The sequence below is a fragment of the Oncorhynchus mykiss genome, chromosome 10 (genome assembly GCF_013265735.2).
Source record: "Oncorhynchus mykiss isolate Arlee chromosome 10, USDA_OmykA_1.1, whole genome shotgun sequence".
In the NCBI taxonomy this organism is placed as follows: Eukaryota; Metazoa; Chordata; class Actinopteri; order Salmoniformes; family Salmonidae; genus Oncorhynchus; species Oncorhynchus mykiss.
In genome coordinates, this window is record NC_048574.1 from 22,545,279 (window position 1) to 22,573,275 (window position 27,997).

The 27,997-nt window shown below is 41.4% G+C and overlaps 1 protein-coding gene and 1 long non-coding RNA gene across 3 annotated transcripts in view; one reads left to right on the forward strand and one right to left on the reverse strand.

Moving 5' to 3' along the window:
• The window catches only part of LOC110533514 (opioid-binding protein/cell adhesion molecule), a 345,653-nt gene extending 323,665 nt beyond the window's left edge, over positions 1-21,988 (reverse strand). The window contains exon 1 of the mRNA XM_021617800.2: positions 21,670-21,988. Coding sequence (XP_021473475.1) covers positions 21,670-21,730 — 61 coding nt within the window. The 5' untranslated portion in view covers positions 21,731-21,988. The remainder of the gene's footprint in view (positions 1-21,669) is intronic.
• On the forward strand, positions 14,524-17,660 carry LOC118966720. Of its 2 annotated transcripts, none has more exons than XR_005053603.1 (3): positions 14,524-14,707; positions 16,840-16,968; positions 17,122-17,660. It is a non-coding gene; the product is annotated as an uncharacterized LOC118966720 (long non-coding RNA). The 2 variants fall into 2 exon arrangements; XR_005053602.1 differs by lacking the exon at positions 14,524-14,707 and adding an exon at positions 16,173-16,638 and having other exon boundaries at positions 17,122-17,659.
• Positions 21,989-27,997: the final 6,009 nt, after the last annotated feature.

The window sequence follows — 27,997 nt, forward strand, 5'->3', positions numbered from 1 at the left end:
TCTGAGAGGTAGCTGGCATGGGTGGATACCAGATCTCAGACATAGTATTGAGAGAGGTGAGCTTGGACAATCTATCAATAAGTGATGAAAAGATAAGAAAACATTTAAATAATAAAAACATAAAAGCCGCTGAGGGTACACTCAGAGTGAGGTCTTCCTTAAGAGGGCCACAGCTGAGGGCCACAACTGCATTGAGTTAATAAGTGTTCTTAAGTGAGGTATCCTTGGATTAAATTGTTAATTGGCCAGTTGCGGGCCACCAAATGTCCAGATCTGTAGTACTGGGTTGATCACAGTAGGACTGGTGAGGTTAATGTATTGAACGAGGAACTAGAGTGCAGGTGGCACCTTGCGAGGGCATCTGGCTTGGCGAAGTTCAAATTATAGTGCGTAATGTGTTGATGAAGTGTTTTGATAAATGAGGTAAACAGGTAAGCCCTGCGTTACTATTGTTAGAGGTTATTGTGAGTGTTTTGTTTTGGGACCACTAATTAGGCAATATTTTGACAATGGCATGGGTTTCCCTGTTCATTTAGACAGGGTTTAAATCTAAAAACAGCGCTAAACGGAGTTACACGTCTGTCTCATTCCCCTCGATGTCATTTGTTTGTGTTTTCTGTGAATGTGATATGAGAGTATGTGAGGATAGAAATAAGTGTTCATCTTAAATTTGGATAATCAGATATAGAAATGTACTAAATAAGATGATTGAAAGTTAGATAATACATTTTGATATAACGTTATCTTGGGGATCCGTACATCACTGCCCATCATAGAATATCACGGGGTGGTATTGAGAACGGGATGTTCATTTAGATAGTAGCAGCAAGTCTATAGTTTCTGGGAGGCTAGACTTTGCCGTGGTTTTTGGGAGGATAGAGAACCATCTAGGATACCATGATAGGGCAGGGCAGTGTCCCGGAAACTTAATTTTTTTCCACTGGGAGAATGTTTGCTGAGCCAATGGATTGGTTGATGTGAGTTCCTAAGAATTTCTAACGTTCTATATGGATTCTGTGAAGATATGAAAATATGTTGAATTTTGTGTGTGTAATCGATTACTAGAGATTTTATGAAATAATAAATTGACTAATATTCATATACTAACTTGTGCACCCAGAAGTTTTCTGAGTTGGTCCCTTTTATGGATCATTTGATAAAGATGAGGTTTAAACATTATTAAAACAGTTTACAAAGTCTGGGCAATAGTCTCAGAAACTGATTGGAGTGTGTCCCCTTTTGGTTAATTTACCCTAAGGATGTAACTATAAAATGCTTTTGGGATTTTTTCAGTCCAGGTACTATATTTAACATGAAACTGCCCATAAGAGGAGTTGCTATATTTATTGAATAAACCTTTTTTCCATACAGTTAAGATGGCATCTCGACGTAACATACAGTGGGGCAAATAAGTATTTAGTCAGCCACCAATTGTGCAAGTTCTCCCACATAAAAAGATGAGGCCTGTAATTTTCATCATAGGTACACTTAAACTATGACAGACAAAATGAGAAAAAAAATCCAGAAAATCACATTGTAGGATTTTTTATGAATTTATTTGCAAATTATAGTGGAAAATAATGATTTGGTCAATAACAAAAGTTTATCTCAATACTTAGTTATATACCCTTTGTTGGCAATGACAGAGGTCAAACGTTTTCTGTAAGTCTTCGCAAGGTTTTCACACACTGTTGCTGGTATTTTGACCCATTCCTCCATGCAGATCTCCTCTAGAGCAGTGATGTTTTGGGGCTGTTGCTGGGCAACACGGACTTTCAACTCCCTCCAAAGATTTTCTATGGGGTTGAGATCTGGAGACTGGCTAGGCCACTCCAGGATCTTGAAATGCTTCTTACGAAGCCACTCCTTCGTTGCCCGGGCGGTGTGTTTGGGATCATTGTCATGCTGAAAGACCCAGCAGCATTTCATCTTCAATGCCTTTGCTGATGGAAGGAGGTTTTTTACTCAAAATCTCACGATACATGGCCCCATTCATTATTTCCTTTACACGGATCAGTCGTCCTGGTCATTTGCAGAAAAACAGCCCCAAAGCATGATATTTCCACCCCCATTCTTCACAGTAGGTATGGATGCAACTCAGCATTCTTTGTCCTCCAAACACGACGAGTTGAGTTTTTACCAAAAAGTTATATTTTGGTTTCATCTGACCATATGACATTCTCCCAATCTTCTTCTGGATCATCCAAATGCTCTCTAGCAAACTTCAGACGGGCCTGGACATGTACTGGCTTAAGCAGGGGGACACGTCTGCCACTGCAGGATTTGAGTCCCTGGCGGCGTAGTGTATTACTGATGGTAGGCTTTGTTACTTTGGTCCATGCTCTCTGCAGGTCATTCATTAGGTCCCCCCGTGTGGTTCTGGGATTTTTGCTCACCCCCGTGTGGTTCTGATCATTTTGACCCCACGGGGTGAGATCTTGCGTGGTGCCCCAGATCGAGGGAGATTATCAGTGGTCTTGTATGTCTTCCATTTCCTAATAATTTCTCCCACAGTTGATTTCTTCAAACCAAGCTACTTACCTATTGCAGATTCAGTCTTTCCAGCCTGGTGCAGGTCTACAATTTTGTTTCTGGTGTCCTTTGACAGCTCTTTGGTCTTGGCCATAGTGGAGTTTGGAGTGTGATTGTTTGAGGTTGTGGACAGGTGTCTTTTATACTGATAACAAATTCAAACAGGTGCCATTAATACAGGTAATGAGTGGAGGACAGAGGAGCCTCTTAAAGAAGAAGTTACAGGTCTGTGAGAGCCAGAAATTTTGCTTGTTTGTAGGTGACCAAATACTCATTTTCCACCATAATTTGCAAGTAAATTCATTAAATATCCTACAATGTGATTTTCTGGATTTTTTTTCTTCTCATTTTGTCTGTCATAGTTGAAGTGTACCTATGTTGAAAATACAGGCCTCTCTCATCTTTTTAAGTGGGAGAACTTGCACAATTGGTGGCTGACTAAATACTTTTTTGCCCCACTGTATAACCTCGTACGAAGCTTAACTTAGGGTTTTTCATCAAACTCATTTTGATTATGGAGCGAATGTGATGTAATAAAGTAATTTAAATATGTCGCATGAGAAAAGATAATCCGTTATTATTAAAAGGCGCAAAACTTGGTTTTACATCAATGGACTGCTATGATTGCGAATAAATCCCCTTTTGCGCATGTGAAAATCTCCGTGGAGAAACACTTGGAGACAACTTTAAGGCAATTGTCTGTGAATTGTGTCATTACTATGTGCCAGATGTTAAGACTACAGACCATTGTAATTGGGTTATTTCTGGAATTTCTTTGTCATTTCAATAGCATTTGGTCTATGGTTTTGACAAAAATTTGGGTTTCTAATTATAATTCAATTGTGGATATGAATTGAATATATGCTTGTCAACAACAGCAAGTGTTTGTCTTACCTGTAGCCTAATCCGAAGTGATAGTTACCTAAATCTAATGCATTTTAATAATAGAGGATAGGCAATTACGACATGGCTGTGACCTTGATCATAATTGATATCTAAACATGGGTATCAATTTTTGCACGATAATACAAGACCACAACAGAGACTGACTACAACAGTGATGAACTGAGGTTGTGGGCTGGGAAGAGGCTCTTGTATTGTGAATTATTTTCGCTCCCTGTGAAATGTGTCTTTTCTTTGAGAATTGGCTGATGTATTTTATACATTTGGCGCATTACAGGTTAATCTTAAAATAATATACGTTTGTGAAGTGTGATGCAGAGGTTGGTATTAAACATATAGAGTAATATTGTTAGGGTAGACTACAATGTAAATGTTGCCTTCTAGTAAGAAGAGAATAATCATGTTTGGTTTCTTTTATTTTTTTAAAACTTATTATGGGTGACAGTGGCGAAGACATTGATAGGGAGGATTGATGTAAACTTAATGAGTGTTGATAGTATGTGAATGGTAATATGTTATTAGTGTTTTTTTGGATAGCACTCTAATGATGCAATATTTTAGAAATGTGTTTATTTTTTATTTGTTTTTTTTACCTCCTTTTTCTCCCCAATTTCATGGTATTCAATTACAGTCTTGTCCCATCGCTGCAACTCCCGTACAGACTCGGGAGAGGCGAAGGTCGAGAGTCCTCCGAAACGCAACCCAGCTTCTTGACACAATGCCCTCTTAACCCTGAAGCCAGCCGCACCAAATGTGTTGGAGGAAACACTGTACACCTGGCAACCGTGTCAGCGTGCTTTGCACCCGGCCCGCCACAGGAGTCGCTAGTACGCAATGTGACAAGAACATTCCTGCTGGCCAAACCCTCCCCTAACCCGGATGACGATGGACCAATTGTGCGCCGCCGCATGGGTCTCCCGGCTGCGGCCCACTGCGACAGAGCCTAGACTCAAACCAGAATCTCTAGTGACACAGCTAGCACTGCAATGCAGTGCCTTAGACCAATACGCCACTCAGGGGGACCTTATTTTAGTAATTTGAAGAAGCTGAGGTTTCAATACAAGGTTTAATGATTGAGCCTTGAGGTTGTAAAATAGATTAGCTGCGGTTGACCTCTAGCAGGCTGTAAGGGACACAGTGAGACATATGCAGCAGAGGTCTGAATAGTTGAATTGGAAACGTACTTTGACAGTTTCTGATTACTGTTGCTGGGTTTTATAGTTTAGGTAAAACCAGTGAATTTGAGCAGGAAGTTGATGTATTCTAAAATTATAATCAGTTTCCATTACATGGAACGTTGTCAAGCAATTAAAGTACATTGAAATAAGTATTGAATATTAAGCTGATAAGACAGCACCAACTTTTTGAAGGTCTTAGATTTGTTAAACAACAGCAACAAACAACTAAATTAATGCAACAGGGTTTGTTTATTTTAGAAGGGGTCGATTCCACTTCATGAAACACTATTATCTGATGTGTTTAAGTAGGATCCTTTCTTCAAGGACTGAATGAGGTCCACAACAGTATGTATGTAGAGGGAGACATAGGAAACCACATCTCAAACAACCTTTTAAGAGATGCCTGGGATCAAATATAACTGATTCCTTATGCTAAAGAAATGTACACTTTCTCTTCCAGAAGAATGGGGGTAGCCATTTTCTCTCTCTTTTAAATGTTTCCTGATGCTATGGTCTTGGGAGAGCAGTTAGTGAAATTTTAGTGAAGAATAAAGTTAACAAATGAAATAAGGCCCATTTTTTTTTTACCACACACACACACACACACCCAACTTACTGGTTATGAAGATGGGTTAGTGCCGAGGTATCTTCAAGGGGCACACACATGGAATTTTCTGAAGATTTTATTTTCTGAGTTTAATTACACCCGTGAATTTTGATAGGAAATGTACTGAAGACTTACTATAAACCTGGGATACAAAATGTATGAAATGTTTTACATGAATTAGTCTAATAATTAGTCTATAGTAAGAATCACTTCTTTTAACTTGTTGAGGATAGGGGGAAGTATTTTCACTTTGGATGAATTGGGCGCCCATAGTGAACTACATCCTACTCTGTCCTAGATTGCTAATATATGCATATTATTAATACTATTGGATAAGAAACACTCTGAAGTTTCTAAAACTGTTTGAATTATGTCTGTGAGTATAACAGAACTCATAGGACAGGCAATCTTCCAAACAAGAAGTGAAATTCTGAATGTGGGTCAACTTTGACGTCATCGCCCCTTCCTTTCCCATAAAGATATGGATCTGGTAGCACTTCCTACGCTTTCCACTAGATGTCCTCATTCAGTAGAACGTGGAATTGAGCTTTTGCTGTGAACTTTGACCGAATGGGAGGGGAAATAGTCACGGTCTTAGCAGAATGCAATTTCCCTGTGACGCATTTCTCTGTGGGTGCCACCGTCGTTCCATTTGGCTGCAGCTGAAAACGTATGATCCGGTTGGAACGTTTTTGGATATATGAAAATAACATCCTGAAGATTGATTCTCTACTTAGTTTGACCAGTTTATTTGACCTGGAATATATATTTTTGAAGTTTTCATGCGAGTTGTCCTGGACCAGTGTCAGCATTTGGGCACGTGAGCTGAAAGTGGTAGCAAATGCAGCTAATTGGACACTAGTATTGGACATTATGGAACAAAACAACGATTTATTGTGGAACTAGGACTCCTTGCACTGCATTCTGATGAAAGATCATCAAAGGTAAGGGAATATTTATGATGTAATTTTGTATTTCTGTTGACTCCAACATGGCGGAGAAATACTTTTACGCCTGAGCGCTGTCTCAGATTATTGCATGGTAGGCTTTTTCCGTAACGTTTAAAAAAAATCTGACACAGCGGTTGCATTAAGAACCAGTGTATCTTTAATTATATGTAGAACATGTATCTTTAGTCAAAGTTTATGATGAGTATTTCTGTTATCTGGCGTAGCTTTCTAAAATTCCTCCGGATATTTTGGAGGCATTTCTGAACATGGCGTCAATGTAAACCGAGATTTGTGGATATAAATATGCATATTATCCGAACAAAACATAAATGTATTGTGTAACATGTCATATGAGTGTCATCTGATGAAGATTTTCAAAAGGTTAGTGATTCATTTTATTTCTAATCCGGCTTTTGTGACTCTATCTTTGGCTGGAAAAATGGCTGCGTTTTTCCTTTGATTTGGTGGTGGTCTAACATAAATATGTTGTGTTTTCGCTGTAAAACATTTTAAAAATCGGACCTGATGGGTAGATGAACAAAATGTTTATCTTTCATTTGAGGTATTGGACTTGTTAACCAGTTATGCATTAGCAGGCGCTATTAAAGATTTTGGATGAAAAACGTTCCCGTTTTAAACAAGATATTTTGTCACGAAAAGATGCTCGACTATGCATATAATTGACAGCTTTGGAAAGAAAACACTCTGACATTTCCAAAACTGCAAGGATATTGTCTGTGAGTGCAACAGAACTGATGTTACAGGCGAAACCCAGATAAAAATCCAACCAGGAAATGCCGCATGTTTTTAAACCACCTCATGCCAATGACTCCTTCTATGGCTGTGAATGAGCTACGAATGAGCTTACGTTGTCCACGTATTTTTTAAATTTTTTTAATGAGTATCTCTGTTTTTTAATTTGGTGCTCTGCAATTTCACTGGATGTTGGCCAGGTGGGACGCTACCATCCCACACCCCCTAGAGAGGTTAAATAATGTCTTTGAGTATAATAGAACTGATATGGCTGTCACACCCTGACCATAGTTTACTTTGTATATTTCTATGTTGTGGTTGGTCAGGGTGTGATCTGAGTGGGCATTCTATGTTTCATGTCTAGTTTGTCTAGTTCTATGTTCGGCCTGATATGGTTCTCAATCAGAGGCAGGTGTTCGTCATTGTCTCTGATTGGGAACCATATTTAGGTAGCCTGGGTTTCACTGTGTGTTTGTGGGTGATTGTTCCTGTTTTTGTGTTTGCACCAGACAGGGCTGTTTTGAGTTCTCACGTTTCTTGTTTTTTCGTTAGTTTGTTCATGTATAGTGTCGTCAATAAATTACAATGAACAACCACCACGCTGCGCTTTGGTCCGCCTCTACTTCACAAGAAGAGAATCGTTACAGAATCACCCACCACAACAGGACCAAGCGGTGTGGTAATGGGCAAAGGAAAAAGCAGCAGCAGGAGCAGCGCGAGGAGGTATGGACATGGGAGGACGAATTAGACGGTAAAGGACCTTGGGCTCAGCCAGGAGAGTATCGCCGCCCCAAGGAAGAACGGGAGGCGGCGAAAGCGGAGAGGCGCTGGTATGAGGAGGCAGCGCGGCGTCGTGGATGGAAGCCCGGGAGTCAGCCCCAAAAATTTATTGGGGGGGGGCTAACAGGGAGTATGGCTACGCCAGGTAGGAGACCTGAGCCAACTTCCTGTGGTTACCGGTGGGCTAGAGAGACCGGGCAGGCACCGTGTTATGCTGTGGAGCGCACGGTGTCCCCAGTGCGGGTGCACAGCCCGGTGCGGTACATTCCAGCTCCGCGTATCGGCCGGGCTAGAGTGGGCATCGAGCCAAGTGCCATGAAGCCGGCTCTACGCATCTGGTCTCCAGTGCGTCTCCTTGGGCCGGCTTACATGGCACCAGCCTTGCGCACGGTGTCCCCGGTTCGCCTGCATAGCCCAGTGCGGGCTATTCCACCTCGCCGCACTGGCAGGGCGACCGGGACCATTCAACCGGGTAAGGTTGGGCAGGCTCGGTGCTCAAGAGCTCCAGTGCGCCTGCACGGCCCGGTCTATCCGTCACCACCTCCACACCCCAGCACTCCGGTGGCAGCTCCCCGTACCAGGCTGTCTCTCCGGCCCATCCGTCCAGAGCCTTCCTCCTCTCCAGCGCTGCCGGAGTCTCCCGCCTCTCCGGCGCTACCAGAGCCTTCCTCTCCAGCGCTGCCGGAGTCTCCCGTCTGTCCGGCGCCTCTGCCGGAGTCTCCCGTCTGTCCGGCGCCTCTGCCGGAGCCTCCCGCCTGTCCGGCGGCGCTGCCGGAGCCTCCCGCCTGTCCGGCACCTCTGCCGGAGCCTCCCGCCTGTCCGGCGCCTCTGCCGGAGCCTCCCGCCTGTCCGGCGCCTCTGCCGGAGCCTCCCGCCTGTCCGGCGCCTCTGCCGGAGCCTCCCGCCTGTCCGGCGCCTCTGCCGGAGCCTCCCGCCTGTCCGGCGCCTCTGCCGGAGCCTCCCGCCTGTCCGGCGCCTCTGCCGGAGCCTCCCGCCTGTCCGGCGCCTCTGCCGGAGCTTCCCGTCTGCCCGGCGCCTCTGCCGGAGCTTCCCGTCTGCCCGGCGCCATCGGAGCTTCCCGTCTGCCCAACGCTGCCAGCGCCGCCCGTCTGCCCAGCGCCGCCAGCGCCGCCAGCGCCGCCCGTCTGCCCAGCGCCGCCAGCGCCGCCCGTCTGCCCAGCGCCGCCAGCGCCGCCCGTCTGCCCAGCGCCGCCAGCGCCGCCCGTCTGCCCAGCGCCGCCAGCGCCGCCCGTCTGCCCAGCGCCGCCCGTCTGCCCAGCGCCGCCAGTGCCGCCCGTCTGCCAGGAGCCGCCAGTGCCGCCCGTCTGCCAGGGGCCGCCAGTGCCGCCCGTCTGCCAGGGGCCGCCAGTGCCGCCCGTCTGCCAGGGGCCGCCAGTGCCGCCAGTCAGCCAGGGGCCGCCAGTGCCGCCAGTCAGCCCAGCGCCAGCGCCGCCAGTCAACCAGGGGCCGCCAGTGCCGCCAGTCAGCCAGGGGCCGCCAGTCAGCCAGGGGCCGCCAGTGCCGCCAGTCAGCCAGGGGCCGCTAGAGCCCCTCCGCCCGGAGCAGCTGTCCCTCTGTCCCGAGCAGCTGTCCCTCTGTCCCGAGCAGCTGTCCCTCTGTCCCGAGCTGTCTCTTAGGAGGGTCACCTATCTAGGGACGCTAAGGAGGTGGACAAAGACTATTATGGATTGGGGTCCACGTCCAGCGCCAGAGCCGCCTCCGCGGACAGATGCCCACCCAGACCCTCCCCTATAGGTTCAGGTTTTGCGGCCGGAGTCCGCACCTTGGGGGGGGGGTACTGTCACACCCTGACCATAGTTTACTTTGTATATTTCTATGTTGTGGTTGGTCAGGGTGTGATCTGAGTGGGCATTCTATGTTTCATGTCTAGTTTGTCTAGTTCTATGTTCGGCCTGATATGGTTCTCAATCAGAGGCAGGTGTTCGTCATTGTCTCTGATTGGGAACCATATTTAGGTAGCCTGGGTTTCACTGTGTGTTTGTGGGTGATTGTTCCTGTTTTTGTGTTTGCACCAGACAGGGCTGTTTTGAGTTCTCACGTTTCTTTAGTTTGTTCATGTATAGTGTCGTCAATAAATTACAATGAACAACCACCACGCTGCGCTTTGGTCCGCCTCTACTTCACAAGAAGAGAATCGTTACAATGGCAGGCGAAAACAAATCATAAAAAATATAACCTCCCAGATTGCAGTTCCTAGGGCTTCCACTAGATGTCAACAGTCTTTAGAAAGAGTTTTAGGCTTGTTTTTGGAAAAATGAGCAAGAATGTAGTGGCTCCCATTTTGGCTGTAGTGTTTTCATGCGAGTGGATGAGAACGCGTTTTTTGTTGTTTATCGTTTATTCACATATAAGGGTACCTGAGGTTTGATTATAAACCTTGTTTGACTTGTTTTGAGAAGTTTATTGGTAATGTTTGGGATTCATTTTGTATGCATTTTAAAGGAGGGAAACCGAGTGGATTATTGAATTTGTTGAACAAAAGGACCCAAAGGACCATTTGTGATGTAGCTGGGACCTTTTGGAGTGCCAACAGAAGAAGATCTTCAAAGGTAAGGCATTTATTTTATCGCTATTTCTGACTTTCGTCGTGCACCTGCCTGGTTGAAATGTCTTTTTAATGCTTTTGTGTGCGCGGCGCTGTCCTCAGATTATCGCATGGTGTGCTTTCGCCGTAAGGCCTTTTTGAAATCTGACACAGCAGCTGGATTAACAAGGAGTTAAGTTTTATTTTGATGTTTGACACTTGTATTTTCATGAATGTTAAATATTACTATTTCTGTCATTTAATTTTGCGCTCTGCAATTTCACCGGATGTTGTCGAGGTCGGTCGCTAGCGGAACACCTGCGCCAGAAAGTTTGATCCTTTATATGTATTCTACGTGTGAATTCATGTTTTTAAATCTTGTAATTTACTTTTAAGTTGAGAGAATTCCCAAAATGGGGGAATGTGAGTGTGAAATTACAAGATTATGTTAACATAATTGCATCAAATGGTTGTTTTATGGGGTAGAATATGGTTTTTAGAACACTCATCTGTGTGTGGTCTTCTGAGTTGGGCCACTGGGGGCTTAATGCTGACAGTGGATTTTCGATGCCTTCGGTGATAAAAACCTAAAGACCGCATTCCATAGCATGAGTTGGTGTTTGTGTGCTGGAAGGTACCAGGGAGAGATGGCTTGGGTATGTGTTTCTACACAATGATAACAGTCTTTACAGCAGATACTGTCTGCTGTGAATTATTAGTATCTTTCATATGAATCCTAACCGTGTGATCTATTCCATACATCTATTGTTTGTCATGAACATTCAGGAGGATATACTTTGCTATAAAATGCTGTGGCTCAAAACCGCTCATTGGGCTCTCAACAAATCATCTAGGGGTGGTTCGTCGACCAGCTTCATTATTGCAATAATTAATCAATGTTATTAATAAGTTTTGAATAAAGTAATATTCTGATTGGTGATATTGGTGATATTCTGACCTTGTCTCTCCTCATAAGTGATTAGTATTTCCACGACAAAATGCAAGGTGTTTAATGTGAATGATTTTATATTTACAGCAAATTTTTTCATACTGTCTATATTTTTATGTTTTCTATTCTGTTTTCTAAAAATAAATTTTAAGTATATTTCTTTTTAAAATGGTTTAAGGGGAGTGTAAGAATATTTGATGATAAATACACAATGCAGAGGACTAAAGTCTAGAGGGAATTCATGATCAATGGAATTAGTTTTTCTGTAATCGGGAACTGAAGATAAATGGGGCAGGGACACGGGAAGTTCATAGCTACATGTGGCAAGTTCTCATTGGTCTGAATTGTCTATACATTAAGCCTGAAACGGGATACTTGTTATTTGGCCATGTTCCCAATTTTACTGTAAGGAATTATATTTGGTCAACCACAGGCTAGGGTTGGGGTATAAACTACATTCTGTCTCTTTGTTCTGGGGATAAACCATTGAGGACAGGGAAGAATGAACATCTGCCATCTACTTTCCAGCATAACAACTATGATTTGTTCTCTTTGAATAAAAATATTTTCTCCTCCTGATTTGCTTTGGGGTCTGTGTTATTGAAGAATAACATCAACTGCTAACAGTAGCCTACTTCAAGTACTACTTGACTTGCAGCTACCCTAGGTAGCTGTATTATTTTGGTTTGGCTTTTTGATATGTTTCAGATATGGACTGATTTAGCATCCTCTTGAACAAACAGTGTGCTTACTTTACTGCGGGAAGACATTGATCTGTTTGTTGCTACCCTCTGGACAGTAGACCATTCGATTAGCTAGTAGGCAAAGTTTTGTAACCTTATAAAGTCCTACCTGCTATGGTTGGTTTTACAGTGCCTTGCGAAAGTATTCGGCCCCCTTGAACTTTGCGACCTTTTGCCACATTTCAGGCTTCAAACATAAATATATAAAACTGTATTTTTTTGTGAAGAATCAACAACAAGTGGGACACAATCATGAAGTGGAACGACATTTATTGGATATTTCAAACTTTTTTAACAAATCAAAAACTGAAAAATTGGGCGTGCAAAATTATTCAGCCCCTTTACTTTCAGTGCAGCAAACTCTCTCCAGAAGTTCAGTGAGGATCTCTGAATGATCCAATGTTGACCTAAATGACTAATGATGATAAATACAATCCACCTGTGTGTAATCAAGTCTCCGTATAAATGCACCTGCACTGTGATAGTCTCAGAGGTCCGTCAAAAGCGCAGAGAGCATCATGAAGAACAAGGAACACACCAGGCAGGTCCGAGATACTGTTGTGAAGAAGTTTAAAGCCGGATTTGGATACAAAAAGATTTCCCAAGCTTTAAACATCCCAAGGAGCACTGTGCAAGCGATAATATTGAAATGGAAGGAGTATCAGACCACTGCAAATCTACCAAGACCTGGCCATCCCTCTAAACTTTCAGCTCATACAAGGAGGCCCATGATCACTCTGGATGAACTGCAGAGATCTACAGCTGAGGTGGGAGACTCTGTCCATAGGACAACAATCAGTCGTATATTGCACAAATCTGGCCTTTATGGAAGAGTGGCAAGAAGAAAGCCATTTCTTAAAGATATCCATAAAAAGTGTTGTTTAAAGTTTGCCACAAGCCACCTGGGAGACACACCAAACATGTGGAAGAAGGTGCTCTGGTCAGATGAAACCAAAATTGAACTTTTTGGCAACAATGCAAAACGTTATGTTTGGCGTAAAAGCAACACAGCTGAACACACCATCCTCACTGTCAAACATGGTGGTGGCAGCATCATGTTTTGGGCCTGCTTTTCAGGGAAGATGTTTCAAATTGATGGGAAGATGGATGGAGCCAAATACAGGACCATTCTGGAAGAACTGAGACTGGGACGGAGATTTGTCTTCCAACAAGACAATGATCCAAAACATAAAGCAAAATCTACAGTGGAATGGTTCAAAAATAAACATCTCCAGGTGTTAGAATGGCCAAGTCAAAGTCCAGACCTGAATCCAATCGAGAATCTGTGGAAAGAACTGAAAACTGCTGTTCACAAATGCTCTCCATCCAACCTCACTGAGCTCGAGCTGTTTTGCAAGGAGGAATGGGAAAAATGTCAGTCTCTCGATGTGCAAAACTGATAGAGACATAACCCAAGCGACTTACAGCTGTAATCGCAGCAAAAGGTGGCGCTACAAAGTAGGGGGCTGAATAATTTTGCACGCCCAATTTTTCAGTTTTTGATTTGTTAAAAAAGTTTGAAATATCCAATAAGTGTTGTTCCACTTCATGATTGTGTCCCACTTGTTGTTGATTCTTCACAAAAAAATACAGTTTTATATCTTTATGTTTGAAGCCTGAAATGTGGCAAAAGGTCGCAAAGTTCAAGGGGGCCGAATACTTTCGCAAGGCACTGTAAATGAATTGGTATGCACACGTTTGAGGTAGAATTACTGTGTTCAGGGAAAGGGGCGATACCTAGTGTCGTGTCTTTACTATCATAAAACTGAAGATTAATCTTTATCAAATAACTCTCTGTAATTATTGTTACGTGATTAAACTGATTAATCATGTAACTGTAATTAACTTGGAAGTCGAGGCACTAAGGAAAATATTCAGATTACAAAATTATAATTTTCCTAATACATCTTTTCAGATATTTTCATATCTGATCAAAAGTCTTCTGAATTAATGAATTATTCATTTTACCTCTCAATAGTCTCATTCCAAACGTCGTAAATTGTTGGTTATCTGCATGAACCCAGTCTTCACTATGAGTCATCCATACATCACTTGTCTTAAATCATTTATTTACTAACTAAGTAATTCACAGAAATGCTTAAACAAACAGTAAATAGTTACAAGGAAATGATAACAGAGTTTCCCTAGTGGGATAAACTGGCATCCCGGCTTGGTGTAAAAAAGGGAAGTGGGGGTCGACTGAGATAAGACAACACACAGTTCATAATTATTACAATTGAAATGCTAATCCTTTGCACATGAACGCTCACTCATCATTCGGGAACAATTGCAATCAATATATATATTTACGCTCAGTGTGTCATCGGGGTCTCTGTTGAAAAGTTTGTTTCTGTTTGTCACTCCCTGACCTTAGTATTCTTTGTTTTCTTTATTATTTTGTTTAGGTCAGGGTGTGACATGGGTGATATGTGTGTTTTTGTCTCATATAGGGTGTTTTTATTGCCTAGGGTTTTTTGTAGATTCATGGGGTTGTGTCCATCTAGGTGTTTATGTAGGTCTATGGTTGCCTAGATTGGTTCTCAATTAGAGGCAGGTGTTTATCGTTATCACTGATTGGGAACCATATTTAGGCAGCCATTGTTGTCGGTCTTCGCGTTCAATGATACCGAATTCCTAGCTGCAGACTTGTAATTAATATCAAAGACTTGTTTTTATTCTGTCGGTATCGATAGTCTAAGACTTTAACCATGTGGTATGGTCAAAGGATTCAGCCATCTACTCAAACCTTGCCCCTCTCGTTATCGAGGTAAGCTGGTCTGCAACCTTTGTCCTCTTGTAATTGAGGGAAACATGGTCTGTTGAGAAATTCTCAAAGTGGGGGTTTTATTCGGGAGTTGCAGAAAAGGGCCTGTCCCAGGATGCCCGACCCTAACTGGGCTCATGGGCGGTCCTCTGATTTAGTTAAACTCAAAAGGGAATTGTAGTTTCCTTCATTAAACAGTCCAAAATCACATTACACAATTTTACAAACAGTGTAATCCTCATTCATCTAATACAACAATTAGATGTAAACCTAATATCTGAGGCTATTATATAAACAGCGTTATGGTAATGTGGTCGTATTGCTTCCCCTGAGTTTCACCAAATTGTACCAAACGGACCAGTTCGTAGCTGGATTCTTCACCGATCTTTCAACATAAATGTTGTTCGGAAGAAATTCCTTTGTTCTCTATGAAAATTCACTCTGCCTCTATACTGTGGCCATGAGGAGATAATCTCCTCCAGGAATTTACGAGCTCTCTCTGACCACAGCAGCCTGTGTGTAGGAGAGGGGGGTGGGGCTTGCTGTACCCAAAGAGGGCAACGTCAAGACACTAGTCTGTCCAAATGAATGTATTCAACTGAAATGTGTCTTCTGCATTTAACCCAGCCCCTCCAAATCAGAGAGGTGCGGGGGGCTGCCTTAGTCAACTCACTGTTCAACGAAGATGTGGATGTCAACTGCCTTGCTCAGGGGCAGAACAAACATTTTTACCTTGTCAGCTCGGGATTCAATCCAGCAACCTTCCGGTTACTGGCCCAACGCTCTAACCAGTAGGCTACTGGCTATCTAATAATATAGAACGCACGCTCCACAACTTCTTAAGGTATAGGGGGCAGCATTTCCACTTTTGGATAAATAGCGTGCACAATTTCAACTTCCTGCTAGGAATATATTATATGCATATGATTAGTAGGTGTGGATAGAAAACACTCTGAAGTTTCTAAACCTAGTTCAATCATGTCTGTGACTATAACAGAACTTATGTAGCAGGCAAAACCCAGAGGAAAACTGTTCAGAATAGTTTTTTTCCCTTCTGACCGTTCCCTCAGTTGTCTTTGCCAAGGGAAATTTCATAGCGATTTTACAGTTCCTACGACTTCCACAGGATGTCACCAGTCTTTGGAATTGGGTTGAAGTTAATCATTGGTGAAACGAAGAAGAGGCACATCCTGGAACAACGTTACACTGTTGATAGTTACACAAGAGGGAAAATGGTGCATGTTTTGTTTACTTGCTCTATTGAATACAGATTGCCCGCCTACAATTTGATCGATTATTAACGTTTAAAAATACCTAAAGTTGTATTACAAAAGTAGTTTGAAATATTTTGGCAAAGTTTATAGGCAACTTTTGAAATGTTTTGTAGTAACGTTGTGTTTTGGAAAGCTGTTTTTTTCCGGATCAAACCTGCTTTATAAATGGACATTTTGGGTATACATGGACGGAATTAATCGAAAAAAAGGACCAATTGTGATGTTTATGGGACATATTGGAGTGCCAACAAAGAAGCTCTTCAAAGGTAATGCATGTTTTATATTTTATTTCAGCGTTTTGTGTAGCGCCTTTTACGCTAGTTCACAGCTGGTTCAGGTGGGTGCATGCTATCAGATAATAGCTTCTCATGCTTTCGCCGAAAAGCATTTTTTAAATCTGACATGTTGGCTGGATTCACAACGAGTGTAGCTTTAATTGAGCACCCTGCATGTGTGATTTAATGAAAGTTTGAGTTTTAACGCGTTTTATTTGAATTTGGCGCTCTGCATTTCCCGAGGCTATTGGCCACTTGGGACGCTAGCGTCTCACTATCCTCAAGTTGATCTTCTTGACTGATGCCAAGGCGGTGGCTGCTATTGGAGCAGCTGCTGACCAGAAAACTGCAGCCAAGGCAGCACTAGTCCACACCTGTCTGTCGAGTGAGTACTAATGGTTGGTACTGTATGCTCCTTTAGGTTCCTCTTGCTGTGTAGGGTATTGTACTGGCCTGTGTGTTACAGTCTTTCACATGTGCAGTAGTGTTTTGCATTGTATTGCTTAATTTATCATTTGTGTCAACTTTGAATTCAATCTAAGCCACAGATTGTTAACTTCCTCCATTTTGTACTTGACCTTTATAGACGCAGACCCCAAGACGTTCAAGGAGCAGTTTGAGAGCAAACATCCCAAATCTCCAATGATCCCAGTACTGGTTGATGTTCATCCTTAGGTGACCACACACTCTCTATTGGACCTACTGTACAGCTGGGGTAAGATTCTTTCATCATTCACACACGGTAGACTTTGTGTAAACCACCATGTTGTCAACAAAATGCTGTCCTCAATGCTAAAGTTGTATTGTTTATGGCTCAATTTTGGTAAATACTGTGATCACTCATCGTTTTAATTGTTGTGATTCACAGATACACGATGACCACGATTTCAATGCTTGCAACTGAGATGGAATGTGACCCCGAGTATGTGACCCCGAATATGACTGGACATGAAATATGTGACAATGACTGACCTTAAAAGGGGTGCAGAAGCACACCAGCACCCCATTTTATGTTTATCCATCATCCCTATAAACCCACCCTACCTTGTTTATTTTCCCTATTCTGCTTCTTTCACTTGTTCTTCTCCTGATTTGATAACATCTAGACTCAGTAACACATTTAAAAGTGTTATGGTGTAGTTTTTGTTACCTTTTCCCCCCATTGTATCTCTGTCATCCTCCTGCTTTTTCTGAGGTTCAGACAATGTACGGTAAATGTGCTGCTCACAATTGACAGCAGAAACATAGATCTGTTTAATATACAAGAAGGATGATGATATAGCTGCGTTTAGGCATGGCTTCCTTGTTTAGAGTCTGGTAAGTGTGTTTCTCAATCTGCTGGAGTTGACCTAGTATTTTATATTAAACCTACCTAAAACATCCAGTTGTTTCTCCATTTGTAACTCACCCACCGAAAATCACAATATGCTGTTTTATATTTTGTGTTATTTGAGCTGTTCTGATTCATAAAATGGAAAAGCAAAATAATCTCTGCGCTCTTGGATGGTAATAATAGTTCATATGGTGTTCTTCGATGTCGCAGGTTTGTGACATTAATAAATTAATGAATCATTTAATCTTTACTTCAAGTGAGATGTGTATATGTTATTTATGAAAGGCTGAAGGAGAAATGGATCTGGTAAAATAAGGGTATATTGCTAACATCATCTAGATAGCTAGCTAGCTATTTTCTTGGCAAAGATTTAGGATAGTATTCTATACAAGACAAGACCAAATGCATAATATAAGCCAACAATTATTATTTAAATAAAATATGAAACAGTAAATTAAAATGTTCAATATATATTTTGTTTTGGATCAAGGTAGAAATTACGTGCAGGAGCTTTTAGGGATTTGTAGCCTTGCATGATGTCAACTTTCCTGCTAATTCGCATGTTCAAATCTAAAGATAAATATAGATGAATATATTGATTAAAAGTCACCTTGTCCAAGAGAGATTTGCATGGTTATCAAAACGTTACACCAGGGAAAGCCTACATGAAACACAGACCTTATATGTGTTGAAAAAACGATTGGAACCATTTCCGTGTTTGCCTGCTAGGTTTTATGGGTATTATGACGTGTCCACTGTTGGGCTCTATACATCACCCTGTAATTGAGGCAAGGATGAATACGATGAACATATCTCTTAGTGTGTTCAAAATAATCAGTCAGACACATTTCTGAGTAAATGCGCACCGGAGAATTCCACACATGCCCTTTTAAAAGTCTTCATTAGATGTGTTTGTACATTTGAGACGCTGTTATTTCAAGGCTCATTATCTTACAAATAGCTGAGAGAACAAAACATTGTGCTCCAGTCGCACAGAGCTGTCGAAGATAATGAATTGCATCGAGTGTGCACAATTGATAAGAACGCTTTGTGAATCAGCCGGCAAGTCTATAGCATTACTTTATGAAAATTAACAAGAGAACCCCAAACTTTAATGGGATCATATTAATCTTCCCACTCATACATATTATGAAAGCTTCCTGCAAGGACCATATAGACAGGTGGTTTGCGAAACACTTACGAATGCACTGCGTGGCCCCTTATAGTCAGTCTGTAGTCATTTACTCAGGGCAGGGCGGTATAATGTATTTTACTATATACACCGGTATTGATCTACACACCGGTGTGTATTTTATCAACAGTACCTTCTATATAGTTATTTTAATGTTTGAATTGTTATATGAACAATTGTGTAATGAATCAACAAAACGTCAGTCATCTGTTTTTTCCAGTGGTAAAAGACTGCTAACAGCTGAGCACTGCTAGATTATGGAGGATTCTCTACCTTCTCTGTTGCTAGCACAACAAGTAAAAAAACAAGGCTAAAAAATTGTGACACCGTATGTAAATTAGAACAAATGAGTGCAGGAAATTAAGGAATTACAAGTGAATTCTGGAATTGAACCAATAACTATGCAAATGTCAACCATTGGGAAGCACCAGAGTTTGAGGCTCGATTCCTATGAAATGCTATACAAATAGGACTGAATACTTAATTGTCAGGTTTGCACTCCTATTATTTTTGGTTAAAGTTTGGATGACCACTATAAAACAAATCAGAATTGAAAAAGCCCATTAAAACCACTTACAATCCATTTGTTGCCGTCCTAGAGTTATGCACTACCCATAATGTATGTTTACAACTTTTTCTATTCAGAAACATAAAATACCATCTAATACCGTTATACCGTCAGAAATGAGAAAAGTACTGTAATATGATATTTTGGTCAGATTGTCCAGTCCTAATTTAAGTCATGTGGTCTCTCGTGTCTAATCACAGTTACTCGATATGACAGGTCCTGGATTCTACAGGAAATCACATCCATTTCCTTCAATCATTCTCATCTTGAGGGAAGTGACCAGTGTTTCCCACTAAGGTCTTCCAGGCAATATCCAATGCAACCAACATCAACATTATCAACATTATCAGCAGGATGGGGAGTGGGGAAAAGGAACATGGACAACTCCTAAAAATACTTACTAGGGTCAGTTTCATACATTGAGGGAGTATAGACTACATTTCAGTGTATTTCGGCTGAGATGTAGTATAAAACAAGTAGACACAGAGAAGCAATAGAAATCTATGCCAAATAATATACAGTACACAATACTATTGATTGAGTGCAAAAATACAAAATGGATGCCACATTGACCTTAGCAGACAGAATCCTTCATACATCTGTGAATGGCCCAGTGCGCTTGTACTGTTTATGAAGCTGGTTGATTTGATGAACTTTGACAAGGATGTAACCTGCTCTGGGCTGTGACGGAGAGAGTACAATAGTAATGGTACTGTAGGGACAGAGCACACAGATTTAGCTTATTCAGTGTTCCTACCAAAGTATGACCATACACATTTTTGACTACATCTCATTCAAAGATAGGGTCCTAGTTGAGTAGTTGAATTCATGTTAATCACAGTGTATTGACATTTAAATCTTTAATTTCTATAATACATGGGGGGCTATGGGTAGGTGTGCTGGCATTTGAAAGACCAGGACACTGTAGATTTTCCATAAGATTATGTCAGTAGCTTGTTGTTGGCCAGGAGTATAAAATATCCTGCTATTTCTGTAGGAGTCTTAGGGTTGATGGAGGAGTTTGAGGGTCCATGGAGGAGTCATAGGGTCCATGGAGAAGTCTTACAGTCCATGCCTTAGCGTATCATTCAACATCCAAAAATCAATAGCCATAGTTGCAGTGGCAATGAATAATCCACCCATTTGGCTAGAAGAGTATCAAAAAGGACCCTTCAATATTGTACAACACCTTACCCACATTGAGTCTCCATTTGAGTGACTGCACTGCCTAGACAGCAGTGTTCTCCTGATATCATTGTCCCAGTGGCGGGCAGGGCCCCTACTATAGGCCCTATGATGTCACCGTGGAACAGATGGAGTCTGTTAGTCATGCCGGATTGCTATTGACCCCAAAGCTCTCGGTGAGTAGGGCCACCACATGCCATCTGCATTGCTAACTGTCCTGGCTTTGCTGCGTCTTCATCCAGTGCAAGCTCGGACACACCCCTGCAATGTAACTGTTTCAGCTTGTGCATGACTTTTAGAAGTGTGTGTATGTGTGTGTGCGTGTGTGCTTGCATGAGGAAGTAGGTACAATGTGGTATATGAGGATTGTTTGCATAATGTACTACATTGGGCTAATCCTGAAAAATATGACCTACACAATTTTCAGAAATGTAGAATTTTGCTCCAGTAATATATCCAATAACAGAAGAACAGAAGAAATAGAAATGTGCCTCAAGCACTTTCCAATTGTAATCATAGACTCTCTTTCCCTGAACATCAATTATGAAACACTCACTCTCCTCTCTGTTGATTAACATGTCAAACGCTGCACGTCTAGCTGCGACCGACACAAATTATCCAGACCTTGAAGTCATGGTGTGAAAAAAGCGGTTCCGTTAGACATGGCCCCAGAATGATCAATATTAATTTGCTTGGCTAGGCTCAAAATGGGACAAAACTGGTTTTCTGCACTGTATGCTGTTGCCAAAGCAAGCTTTTCTTTACGTTAGTTTCTGTCTACATCAAAACCCAATGGAAGCAAGTTTTGGCAAAGCTGTGGGAGCTTGTGAGGACACAAAATTGAGCAAGTATCTCCTTGACCTAAGACCAAAGCTTTTTAGTAGAATCAACAATGCCTGGACCACTTTCCTCCACTGTATTTCATCTGAATATTTTACAACAGCATATATGGACAGTAACAGACCAATTCTTGGGAGAGAGAGAGAGAGGGGAGAGTGAGACAGAGTGTGTGATTGTCAAATGTAGCTCCCCGTAGAACTCTGTTGCTATGGTTTATCACTTTGCAACATTAGTACCAATACACGAGCAAGAAAGCTGTAGATGGTGAGAAAGAAAAAGAGAGGGAGAGTAGTCTTACCTGGGAACACGAGCAGAGCGAACACCCATGACAGGATGAGGAAACACATAGAATTATACATTCTTCCAATTTAATCTGTTGACACCGTTGAACACTTGTGCTTCTTCTTCGCCGTCTTCTTGTATTGTAGTAGTGTTTTTTCTAACAGGAACACAGACAACAAGACAGTGATGTTTTGCTCTCTTTCGTAAATCTACAATTTTGGAGTTTTTCCTTCGACTGGTGTTCTCTGTGCTGAAGGTTATTTAAATCCACTGCAAATTGTAGCAGCATGCAGCGACGGAGTCCTCATTCAGTATTCTCACTCACACATACACAGGGACCAAGCCGAGGGAGAGGGGTGGTCTGTCTCTGCTCTCCCTCTATTGGCCGAGGCTTTTGACTGTCAGTGCCATCTGGCTTGCTTAATCTAAGGAATGTGAAAAGATTTATACTTTCGATACTTAAGTATATTTTAGCGATTACATTTACTTTTGATACTTAAGTATATTTAAAACCAAATACTTTCAGACTTTTACTGAAGTGGTATTTTACTGGGTGAGTAATTTTCTATTAAAGTATCTTTTAATTTTACTAGACGACATGTGTACATCTTGTTATGAATTGATGCTGTAAAACAACGTTACATTGTTAAAACTGGATCAGCATTCCTTGCCCAGACTGACCAGTTTGTGTAACGAATCTCTTTGTCGTCTGAGGAGGAGTAGGAAGGATCGGACCAATATGCAGCGTGGTAAGTGTCCATGTTAATTTATTAGACTGAACACACGAAACAAAATAACAAAGTGAATGGAAGAAATGAAACAGTTCTGTCAGGTGAATACACAAAACAGAAAACAACTACCCCCAAATCATAGTGGGAACACAGGCTACCTAAGTATGGTTCTCAATCAGAGACAACGATTGACAGCTGCCTCTGATTGGGAACCATACCAGGCCAAAAGCACAAATACAAAACATAGAACAAAAACATTGAATGCCCATCCCAACTCACGCCCTGACCAAACTAAAACAGAGACATAAAAAAGAAACTAAGGTCAGGCGTGACATGTGTAACCTATTAATACATTTACAGGTCTCATCTGCCTTTAGTTTAATTGGGTATTTGAAATTAGCCATTCAATGTTGTGTGAGTGAAAGTCCCTGTTAGACCCCAAATTGATAATTCTATCCCTTTTCATTATATTCTGAGAATCTCTATTTATTGCAATTGAAGAACATAGTCATAAGCATACACTACAGAAAATGTATTTGATTTTGATCATGTTTAATTTCAAGCTATCCAATTACAGTGTAGTATGGACAGGGATTGAACCTGAGGATTTTACTCACTGGCAAGCTGCATTTTGTACTAGCCGAGGTCAAAAATCTGTGCCGTCCAAAATCTGTGCCATGCGATATTTGAAAAGACCAAATATCTCTAGCTGGTGGGCTGCTGAGGCACTTTCTAGCCCGGTCTGAAAAGTACTAGCAACGGGCTAGCTCGCTTTAATTTCCATCCCTGTGTATGGAGCCATCGCCCATCACCATCTCATGTCCCCTCAAGTTTAGAATAACAGTACACCTTCACCCACATATAATTTCCTCCTGTGTGTTAATATCCCGGTCGTTTGTTCTCTCTGTTTTTCCAAGAACAAATCCCTGAGCACTTTGTAGTGTGCCTTCAAAAAGAGCTTCCACAGATAGTCTGTCCTCGCTAACAACACAGACCTGATTCCCCAGACATCCATACATTCTTAGAGCAGTACTTGAACAAGCAGGGACTTCCTTGTGAGTTTCACAGTACAGTACATAATGCCCCTTGGATGACTGCATTTGGGCCTTGTATAAATGATTCCTTTATGAGGGCTCTCCCATGTTGCCGCAGGGTGAGACTCAGGCCAGGCTTTGGGATGAAAATACAGAGTGGCAGGTTACCGTGGGGAGCGTCATCTGTAACATTTCAGAATCCAGTCCCTCAAGATTACTCTTCTGTCGACTTTCTGATGTGTGCAGTAGAAGATGCAAGCCAAGGAAAGGGTTCTGTAAAAACCTACACAAACTCATTGGTCGTGCTCCGTGCTGCCTAGGTGTCTTTGCAGTAACGAAACTAGGTCACGGTTGGTTATTCAACAAAGTTTGAGAGGATCTTATTATAGCGGATACAACTACAAAGCTTGTTTTCTTTTTTTCTTTTTTTCTTTTCTGTAAAAACAGGCACAAAGGCCTATGAGAATATAGACCTTTTTTAAACAACCTTATGAAAGCCAATCGGTTATGTAAGGGTTTCTGGTAGACTGAGATTTTCCAATTAATGGGCATCAATTGTTCATGAGTCCTCTCTGACAGGAGGATTCTTTCCTGGTCAGAATTTAAAGCAAGACATCTTTAACTCCTGAAATGTAGTACTTTCATGGCAGCAGATATCAGATGTTTTTAGAACCCCTAACAATGGTCCTCAGTGTATTGTTTCGCTACTGTATATCCTGAAAACGCTATTGTTACAATAAACGTGAAACTATTTCCTTGGGGGTGGAAAAATAGTAAGGCACACAGTTGCTAGTAAGGCCTAAAGTTGGAGAATAGTTTTAAGTTCCCAAACCCACGTAGTTCCTCTAAGTAAACTGTAATTACTGACCTGTTCTTGGTAGCAGCAGATAAGATTTAAAAAAAGATGAATTGCGTTATAATGAAAGAAAACTTACCTTAGAAAATGCAGATTAAGCAACTCAAAGAGTACTAATTGATCACCATAAGAACAATGTAATAAAACATGTTTATGTTTAAGCTATTTGCTCTTAAAGCCTGACTGCCATTAGGTACCGAGATGAGATCCTCAGACCCCTTGTGAGACCATATGCTGGTGCGGTTGGCCCTGGGTTCCTACTAATGCAAGACAATGCTAGACCTCATGTGGCTGGAGTGTGTCAGCAGTTCCTGCAAGAGGAAGGCATTGATGCTATGGACTGGCCCGCCCGTTCCCCAGACCTGAATCCAATTGAGCACATCTGGGACATCATGTCTCGCTCCATCCACCAACGCCACGTTGCACCACAGACTGTCCAGGAGTTGGTGGATGCTTTAGTCCAGGTCTGGGAGGAGATCCCTCAGGAGACCATCCAACACCTCATCAGGAGCATGCCCAGGCGTTGTAGGGAGGTCATACAGGCACGTGGAGGCCACACACACTACTGAGCCTCATTTTGACTTGTTGACATTACATCAAAGTTGGATCAGCCTGTTGTGTGGTTTTCCACTTTAATTTTGAGTGTGACTCCAAATCCAGACATCCATGGGTTGATAAATTGGATTTACATTGATAATTTTAGTGTGATTTTGTTGTCAGCACATTCAACTATGTAAAGAGAAAAGTATTTAATAAGAATACTTCATTCATTCAGATCTAGGATGTGTTATTTTAGTGTTCCCTTTATTTTTTGAGTAGTGTATATTTGGAGATTTCTGTTGACTCTAACTATTGTTTAAGGCAGAACAATGAATTTGATTATAGATCCAAATGTTGTAGATATCTATATACCAATCTATAGTTGGTATGGTCTGATCAGGGCCGCCTCTAGCAGTTTGGGGGGCCTAAGCGAGATTTGGTTGCCTTTCGTGGCTGGTCAGTAATCCAGCCTTGATTTCTACAAGGTTAAGTTAGCTGGCTAGACTAACTTACCTAGTAATCTATAAAATGTTAGCTAACATGGGCTAATTGATTGACTGTCAGTGACTGACATAATAAGAGGAAAACTATATTGCATGTTGCGTATTCTACTATGATATCTCTCAACAGTAAGTTGAGGAAATACGAGTCCCCGGCTGACTTCCTAACTCCAACTAATGGGCACAGAAAATACCCCGCTGTAAAAGAATGCCATTTTTGTCACGGCCGTCAAAAGAAGTGGACCAAAGTGCAGCGTGGTGGGTGTACATTTTATTTTATTTCAAAATGTAGCCAAAAAACTACAAACGAAAGAAACAACCGTGATGCTTACAGGGCAAAGTGCCACAAACAAAGCTAACTACCCACACTGAAAGGAGGGAAAAAGGGCTACCTAAGTTTGATTCCCAATCAGAGACAATGATAGACAGCTGTCCCTGATTGAGAACCATACCAGGCCAAAACATAGAAATAAAGAAACCTAGAAAACAAAAATGAGAATGCCTACCCCACATCACACCCTGACCTAACCAAATAGAGAAATACACGTCTCTCTAAGGTTAGGGCGTGACAATTTTTTTACCTGCAAGATAAGACCCAGGGCCTCCTAGTGGTTGGGAGCCATACGCTCAGCACATAGTCTGCGTATAGGCACTGGGTTTAATCTTACAGGTTAAAAAATGCCCATTCATTTTCTGCGGGGTATGTTCTGTGCCTATTAGTTGGAGTTAGGAAGTCAGACAGGAACTCGTATTTCCTTTGTAATTAATCAGTGAATATCAGACATTCATAATTAGGAGTAACACAATTTGTTCTACCGTTTGGAAATGACAGATGTTTTTAGTTTTTTTTTACCAAATGTGCATAATAATGAAATCAGATGTTTCCTGTTTTGTTCCCTGTCTAAATTGGATAAATAGATTTGAGGGGGATGATGTAAACTGTAGGTTTGAACCGAGGAGTCAACATGATTTTTTACCCTTAATTAACTTGCTTTTGTTTTTAACACTATCAAAAAAGTGGCAAGGGAAATCTAGCAGTAAGCCATTCTAGCTGATTGCAGGACTGTGTTTAGAGAAATTGATAATTACTAATCACAGGGGACAATCGGCTTGCACCTTAACTAGATTAGAGAATATGGGCTGCTTACAAATTGTTAGATGGGCAGAACTCCCATCTAATTCATCGCTAAACAAGTTTGCATAACATATTTATCATCTGATTGCTTTTCTGGGTCAGACGAACCAGAATGCGACTGAACTGTAGGGAATTTAATCAGCAAAGCACTCGTCGTTTCTCATTGAATTTGTGCGAAGATGGTGTTTGTTTTTGCTCAAATTGTCAAGATGTCTTGGATGTGACATTACACGCAGTCCAACAGTTTTCACAAATTGCAGAACGATTAGTGGGGAAATATCTAATATGTAAGAAAGAGAGGATCCTTGTTACACATCTGTGATCGTTTGCCAATTCTTTCCCTCTTGTCACTCAGCATTCTTTCATTATGTTAAGGCATTCTCTGCCTGTCTTGTCTAGTCTGTTCAATTTTGCCAGTACTATTCTGTCTCCTTATTATCTCTCAGATAGAAGAGAAAATATACCGTGTCTGCTCCCCATTATTGAGTTCAGGGAGGTTTTGTATGAAGTGGAAGTTGATCCAAGGTGATTGTTGAAGAGTCAGACCTTATGAATTATTAAAGATAATTAAAGTGCATGCGCTCATAATGCAGAGATGTGGGAAATCAAGTTGTCATCATTTTGACAGATGGGGTTTGCATATCAAATATCACATATGTTAATGCTGACAATATTCTAACCTCTTGTCTGATGAACATAGTTTTCTAATATTTCAGTAACTTGGCTCACAGCAGTAATGATCATGACAGAGGCAGTCACCTATGGCCTTCACTTAGGTGGCAATACATCTGTCAATACCAGTGGTGGGAAAAGTACCCAATTGTCATATTTGAGTAAAGGTAAAGATACCTTAATAGAAAATGACTCAAGCAAAAGTGAAAGTCACACAGTAAAATACTACTTGAGTAAAAGTCTAAAAGTATTTGGTTTTAAATATACTTAAGTATCAAAAGTAAATTTAATTGCGAAAATATACTTAAGTATCAAAAGTAAAAGAAAAAGTATGAAAAATGTCAAATTGCTTATATTAAGCAAACAGACGGCTGTCACGACTTCCGCCGAAGTTGGTGCCTCTCGACAGTCGTCGTCACCGGCTTTCAAGCCACCAACAATCCACATTTCTTTTTCCCATTTGTTATATTTTGATTGTACACACCCGGTTCCCATTACGTTATTTTTTCCCTATTTAACCCTCTATGTGCGTGATTGTTCCTGGTTTTGTGTTAGTCCTTTGTGTTAGGTTTTGTTATCCCTGCGTGGATTTATTGGCTGATTACTTTTTCAGAGTAAAGTACGTTATTTTACTCAGTTCTGTGTCCTGCGCCTGACTATGTCCTCACCTCTGCACAACTGACACTTGACAACGGCACAATTCTTTTCTATTTTTACTTATGGCGTTTTTTACTTAACACTTATTTTTCTTAACTTATTAAAGCATTTTTGGTTAAGAGTTTGTAAGTAAACATTTCACTGTTGCATTCGGCTTATGTGACATACAATTTGATTTAGATTTGAATTGTATTGTTGTAAATTGCTTACGGATAGCCA